Source organism: Tarenaya hassleriana, unplaced genomic scaffold, assembly GCF_000463585.1.
Source record: "Tarenaya hassleriana unplaced genomic scaffold, ASM46358v1 Cleome22, whole genome shotgun sequence".
Lineage (NCBI taxonomy): Eukaryota > Viridiplantae > Streptophyta > Magnoliopsida > Brassicales > Cleomaceae > Tarenaya > Tarenaya hassleriana.
In genome coordinates this window covers 347,771-354,478 of record NW_010965541.1, presented here as the reverse complement: position 1 = coordinate 354,478, position 6,708 = coordinate 347,771, and the positions used below count along the sequence as shown (strand labels likewise).

Genomic DNA, 6,708 nt, shown 5'->3' with positions numbered 1-6,708 from the left:
CACCCGCCGGTGAAGACGGAGAGCCACTCCTCAGTGACGGCTACGGTGAAGTGGACGTCGTCGGAGCGGGAGACGACGGAGTGGCAGAGGTCCATGACAGGGCTGATGTCTCCACGGCCGGGGAAAGGCAAGGCGAACACGTGGCGCGTCATGATTGGTCGGAGTATAGAAGAGTTTGCTTTGTGTCTATGGACAATTAAAGGATGGTTTTTGGATTTATATTTAGATTCACGGATCCTGTCGGTTGGCTTTGGGTAGGTACGGATATATATATATACACACACAAATATAGTATTTTATTTTCTTGAAAAGATATATCTGTCAGCCACTTCAACGTCATATAGTATTTTATTTTCTTGAAAAGATATATCTATCAGCATTTTATTTTCTTGAAAAGATATATCTGTCAGCCACTTCAACGTCATATAGTATTTTATTTTCTTGAAAAGATATATCTGTCAACCACTTCACGTATTAAATATTGAAATTTAACCAAATTTTCAAATTAAATATTTAATTATCCCACTTCCAAATTAAATACTCAACTATATTAAAATTTATAAATAAAAACTAAACTTTTCAAATTTTAACATATACCTAAAGGATAATCCAAAACAAAACCCTTTACATTTTTTTCATCACAATTTAAACCCTATACTTTTTTTTTTATCCAAAAAAATCTTATACTTTTCAAAATTTTAAAAATTATACACATTCATATACATATATTAATTATTATAAGCACAAAATCAATTACACATTTATTTTCCACAAAATTAATTGTACATTTATTTTATATATTTATATGTATATATATGTTTTATATATATGTAAGATATATGTATTTTTTCCTAAAAATCAGTATATATATAAGAAACTATTTATTATTCGTATATTATTTTATATATAAGAAACTATTTTTCAAGAACATGTTTTTTTGGACAATTTAACTCATATAAAAATAATAAATAATTTCTTATATATATAAAAAATTTAGGAAAAAAATACATATACCATACATATATAAAACATATATATACATATAAATATGTTTTTGGAAAATAGTTTTTTATATATAAAACAATATACAAATAATAAATAGTTTTTTTTATATATAATAATTTTTTAGAAAAAAATACATATATCACGCATATATATAAAACATATATATACATATAAATATATAAAATAAATGTGCAATTAATTTTGTGGAAAATAAATGTGTAATAGATTTTGTGCTTATAATAATTAATATATGTATATGAATGTGTATAATTTTTAAAATTTTGAAAAGTATAGGGTTTTTTGGATAAAAAAATATAGGGTTTAAATTGTGATGAAAAAAAGTAAAGGGTTTTGTTTTGGATTATCCTTTAGGTATATGTTAAAATTTGAAAAGTTTAGTTTTTATTTGTGAATTTCAATATAGTTGAGTATTTAATTTGGAAGTGAGATAGTTAAGTATTTAATTTGGAAATTTGGTTAAAGTTTAATATTTAATATGTGAATCTCCCTAAATGTTACGGACTGATATAATGCGGTTAGGTCTAATTCGCTATTTTTTTATATTAAAAATAGTATATATAAGATTTTATTAGATTCCATTTGTTTTCGTATTATGTTTTGTTTTAATCTGTAGTGGATTATTTTTATATTCCATTCAAATTTAATTTTTTCAATTTTAAAAAAATAACACCTATAATACATGTATGACCGAACATAAATTATGTGATATATCCACCACTAATAAATGTGATGTTATATTTGTCATGTTTTATAGGTTTTTAGTGTAGGTTTTCAAGACATTTTGCCCTTATAGTTTCCATTCTCTCAGTCTGTTGTTTCAAAAATTATGGGAAAATAAATAATAAAATGGAAAAGTACGGCGAAAGAGTAAATAAAAGGAAGTTAAAATAAAAAAGGAAATCAAGAAATGATATCTCCGCGCACACACTGGGATTTTTCCCTGACAGCATTCTTCTCCTCCGCAGAACAACCGATCGGAACCCTAGTCGCTGTCTCCGGATCCGATCATCATCGACCGTGCAAGAACAAAGCACCGGCAAGGCCGTGGAGGAAGAGAGGCGGCGAAGCGAGTGGAACTTAGAATCGAAAGGAAACTCGGATTCAGGCCCATAGTTCCGGCCTGATCCCAGTCCATGTCTCCTCCTCCAGGTCATCTCCAATGGCTTTTTTTTTTTGGGTTAAAGGTGGTGTGTATTAAAAAAGACACTTGAGCTACAAGAGTGATTATCCACCACTAGTGGATATTAAATACAATGTTACAAAATCAATCCGTAAGCTAATTAGCAAAGACTAGCAAAGCGTGATGATCAGGGATCATAGAACCAAAGGCAAAGTAGACGACTCGCCAGTTCCGGATGGCTAGCTCGGCGGCTTTTCTGCGGCATAAATCCATCGTAAGGGTGTCATAACATTGTTATGCCTGCGAGATCAAGATTTGTTTTTGTCATCTGCACAGGATGAAGCCCCGGTCCTCCCTTCACTCCAGCCCGGTTGGCAGAGCCGGTTAGACGAGGAGGCAGCTTCAACTCTGTGGAGCCGATCCAGAAAAGCCTGGGGATCAATCTTGGCCAAACTATCAGATGAATCCGAGCCAGAAAAGGTCGTAGCCATGGTTGGTGGCCCAACAGTTCACATATGGCTCATAGCACAATGCCTCAATCTCACCAAATAATGGCTCGGTTTCAAAAGACCACCCAGACAGAAGATCCGATGCATAAACTAGACGGTTCGTCTGGGGAGATGGTCCATACCCATCATAAGAAGAGTTTTAGACATCCTTGATACTTTCTGATGTATACAGAACTAAAGACTTTTGCATTTATTGCCTTGGAGTATTGGAGATTGGAATGTACCCAGATGGAGGAGCAAGCCTTAGACCGACCTAGAACAGAACCCGGAAACAGGAAATGCCGAGACTTGAACAAAGATTTCATCATTTCAATCATCTCGAACCGTCCGTACTCTTAGTCAGATCGAGGAGCGTTCAAATTGTACAACAACGTTTGATGCTAAGGACACATTTACATTCAGATCATCAAGAAACTAGAAACAGAACTAGCAGTAAAACCTGCATGCTGCCAAAAGCAGCCTGAGACTTTGCCCCGACATTGATGACTTTGTCCTCTGCAACAACAAGAGCAGAAAAATTGAAATCAAACGAAAACCCACGATGCGTAAATTTTTTTATAACATTATATATCTCTGCCTACTTTAGAGAAAAATGAGAAAATAGTTGCAAAACTCACTGCACTCTTTCGCGTGGCAGAGACATCTGAGTCCAACGCCGCAGTTACCGTTTGGTTTCTTACACTCGCTGCATACGTCGGGCAAGTGATCGGGGATGTCGAAGGAAACCCTAGTTCCCGATTTCACTTTTTCACCCGATGAATACTTGTGCACGCGCCAATAATTCGTGCAACCCAGATCCTTCGGGTGGAAACCCACTTCGCCGCTTCCGATTTCGTCGACGACAAGGCACGAACTCGCCGGAGACCCGCACGACGGAGAGCGCGTGCATACACGCGCCCCGATGGTGTTGGTGTGGTTCGTCTTCGAGCAGCTGAAGAGCAGAACTGAGTTCGGTTGCGGCGGCGGAGGGAATCCAGAGGAGAGAAGAGAAGGAGAGATGAAGTTTCGGGAAGAAGAACATGAGGAGTGAGAGATAGTTAGGGTTTTGGTTGTGTAATCGATGGAGGAGACGTGGAAGGCACCTATGGAGGTTCTGAAGTAGAGCTTCTCAGATCTGCAGGTGATTATGTTGGCGAACGATGAATTCGGGTTTGACAAGGAAAAAGGTTGTCGAATTTTGATTTTGCCGCAGTAGGATCCTTCTTCTGGGGTCTGTTTGGAAGGCGAGAAAACGAGGAAGAAAACGAGGGAATGTAGACACAGGGTTTTCCTGGAAACTGCCTGCATTTTCCTTTCAAGAAAATGACGAAGAAAAGAGAGAGATGCACAGTTCACGTGGTAAATCTATTCTTTTGGCAAACGATTCGGTTTGGGTGAATAGATTACGGCTAATTCAGATTAAGTTATTTAGTTTTATAAATTTAAAATCAAACTGTGAATTAATTTTAGAAAAAATTTGCGACAGTGTACTAAATATGCCATGCCAATAAAAATCTATACATTTTTTGCAAATTATACCTTTATATAAATTTTTGACAAAAATATTCTTACTTTATTATCTATTTTCAATATTGTCGCTCCAAAAAATGTACAGTATAAAAAACAGATTTTTGGAAACTGTGTTATTCAGGACTCAGGAGAACTAATTTTCATCCGGGACAACTGTTTTTCATCCGTAAGAACTTGTTTTCATCCGAGAGAACTATTTTTTATCTAAAAAAATATTTTTCACCCGGACAAAAAATAGTTCTCCCATACAAAAAATAAATTCTCCCGGACGAAAAACAACTCTCCGGACAAAAAACCGTTCTTCCGGACAAAAAAGAGATTCTCCCAGACAAAAAACAGCTCCCGGATGAAAAACAGCTCCTCCGGACAAAAAATAGTTCTCCCGGACAAAAAATAAACTCTCCCGGACAAAATACAGCTCTCTCGGATAAAAAACAGACTCTCCCGAATGAAAAAACAGTTCTCCCTGATAACACAATTTCCAAAAAAATATGTTTTTTATATTGCACATTTTTCGAGGCGCTAAATGGCAATACTGAAATTATATAATAAAGTAAGGGTATGTTTGTCAAAAAATTATGAAAATGTATAGTTTGCAAAGAAAAGAAAAAAAGGTATAGATGTAATACCCCGATTCCCGAATAAATTATTTAAATTAATTTCGGGAATAAAATAGGGTAAGACAAGTCTAAAATATAAGGTGATTGACATAAGAATCGAACCAAGGGATCAACGGGACTCGAACGCGTCGAAAACGTCGAAACAAACAAAGGAAATAGGGCGTAGACTGATCGTCCAGAGGTAGACCGACCGATCTAGCGAAAGACGGAGAAAAAGACGAAAAAACGGTACTGAACGGACGAACCAGGAGGTAGAACGGACGGACTGCCCGTTCGCGGAGCAGAACGGACGGACCAACAAGTAGAACGGACGGACTGCCCGTTCGCGAAGCGGAACGGACGGACCAACGTGTAGAACGGACGGACTGCCCGTTCGCGAAGTGGAACGGACGGACCAGCAGCAGAACGGACGGTCTAGGGTCCTGCGAGCAAAACGCCGAAAAATGCTGACTTTCTTCCACCTTTCGGCCGCGATTATTGCGCGACATCTCGACCCCACGCGCCACCAGCCACCACCCCTGTCTAGTGGACGGCACCCTCTGGCCCTCCTACCCTCTCCCTAGCTCCTATGGCGGCGTTAGAGGTCGATTTAACCGGCTCCAACAGGTGAAGATCACCATTCTGCGACCCAGAACCTGTTCTTCGAAAACAGAGGAAAATAGAGAGATTCAGGGAGATTTGAGGCGAAACAAGCTCGGGAAATCAAAGTAGGACATCTCAAGGAGGTTCCTGGAAAGTTTCATGACCAAAGACGGCCTGAAGAACACACACGAGCTCGGACAAAAACGCACAGCACTTGAATCCGAGGTGAGTGGTTTGGATTGTGTTTGTGAGATTCTATTTTCACGATTTATGGTGTAGACTAGTGATTCTGCAAGAGTTAAGCACTTAGGGATGTTAAGTATTGAGTGGGTAACAATTAGATCTTAAATCGGATCAGAATTTGGGCAAAAATGGCGAAAAATCGGACTGAACTCGTGAGGAAGACGAAGATCTGAGTCCCAGACCGTCCGGTCTACGGACGTAGACAGTCCGTTCTGGGACACGGCAGAACGAACACGTAGAAACGAACAGGAACGACCGTCCCAGTAGAACCCAGACCGGCTGGTCTGAGAAACAAGGGAGAACGGACGGTCTGAGTGCGCAGGACCGCCGGTCTGGACCACGTAGAACGGACATTCCGAATGAACCGGAACGTCCGGTCTGTCCTCGTAGAACGAACGGTCTTGCACTTAAAACTTAAAAGAGAAAATCAGAACGTGTAGACCGGACGGTCTACTCGTAGACCGACCGGTGGATCTGAGTGGTCGTCTTTATAATAGTACCGGTTGACGAAGTGGAGTCAGTACTATTATAGGGAAGCAGGGTAAAGTCTAGTACCGGTAGACGAATTGAGTTAGTACTAGATGATACCGAAAGGAACGGTACCTGATAGTGCCGGTGGACGACTTGAGTCAGTACTATCAGGTATCGGAAAAATGTGTGAAATAATGTTAAAGTGTTAAAAAGATAAATGAGAAAGGATTAAATGGATTAAAAGAATTCTTACATTGAGAGATTAGTTGGCTCCGTTCTCCATGAGAATGGACTCTCCGGGCTCAACCCGAGCTGCTCACTAAACATTTTGCTTAGCTTTCCGTTGTTGAATTTTTCAGATCCCGAGGAGCACGAGTAACGCACTATGGACGGCGACGGCTTTGTGAAGACTTCATTATGTACGGATAAATAATCTTGTTTGTACGTTTTGGTTTGTGGAACAAGGTTTTGCGTGAAATCGGTTGTGTTTAATTGTGGGTTTGGACAAGTGTTGTTTTTGAGAAACGTGTGATAATTTTAATTCCGCCGCGTATTTATATTTATAAACGATTTTAAATTCCCGTACTCTTGGTTTATTATGTTTTATTGGTTTTCGTCCATGTGGCAT

General features: G+C 38.7%; 1 protein-coding gene and 1 long non-coding RNA gene across 2 annotated transcripts; one reads left to right on the top strand and one right to left on the bottom strand.

Moving 5' to 3' along the window:
* The first annotated feature begins 1,949 nt into the window (after positions 1-1,949).
* On the top strand, positions 1,950-2,846 carry LOC104814804. Its single transcript, XR_771983.2, has 2 exons — positions 1,950-2,175; positions 2,483-2,846. It is a non-coding gene; the product is annotated as an uncharacterized LOC104814804 (long non-coding RNA).
* Positions 2,847-2,940: 94 nt separating this feature from the next.
* On the bottom strand, positions 2,941-4,040 carry LOC104814803. The gene is made up of 2 exons (XM_010542995.1): positions 3,273-4,040; positions 2,941-3,150 (listed from the first exon to the last, which is right to left on the bottom strand). Exons 1-2 carry the CDS (start codon positions 3,940-3,942, stop codon positions 3,062-3,064), a joined length of 759 nt encoding a protein of 252 aa, XP_010541297.1. The 5' UTR covers positions 3,943-4,040; the 3' UTR covers positions 2,941-3,061.
* Positions 4,041-6,708: the final 2,668 nt, after the last annotated feature.

Bases quoted from the DNA above. Each gene is read 5' to 3' on its own strand.
- LOC104814803 (XM_010542995.1), bottom strand. From the start codon at position 3,942: ATGCAGGCAGTTTCCAGGAAAACCCTGTGTCTACATTCCCTCGTTTTC. The intron at 3,151-3,272 runs GTGAGTTTTGCA...TTGTTGTTGCAG, and splicing joins CTGCCACGCGAAAGAGTGCA to AGGACAAAGTCATCAATGTC.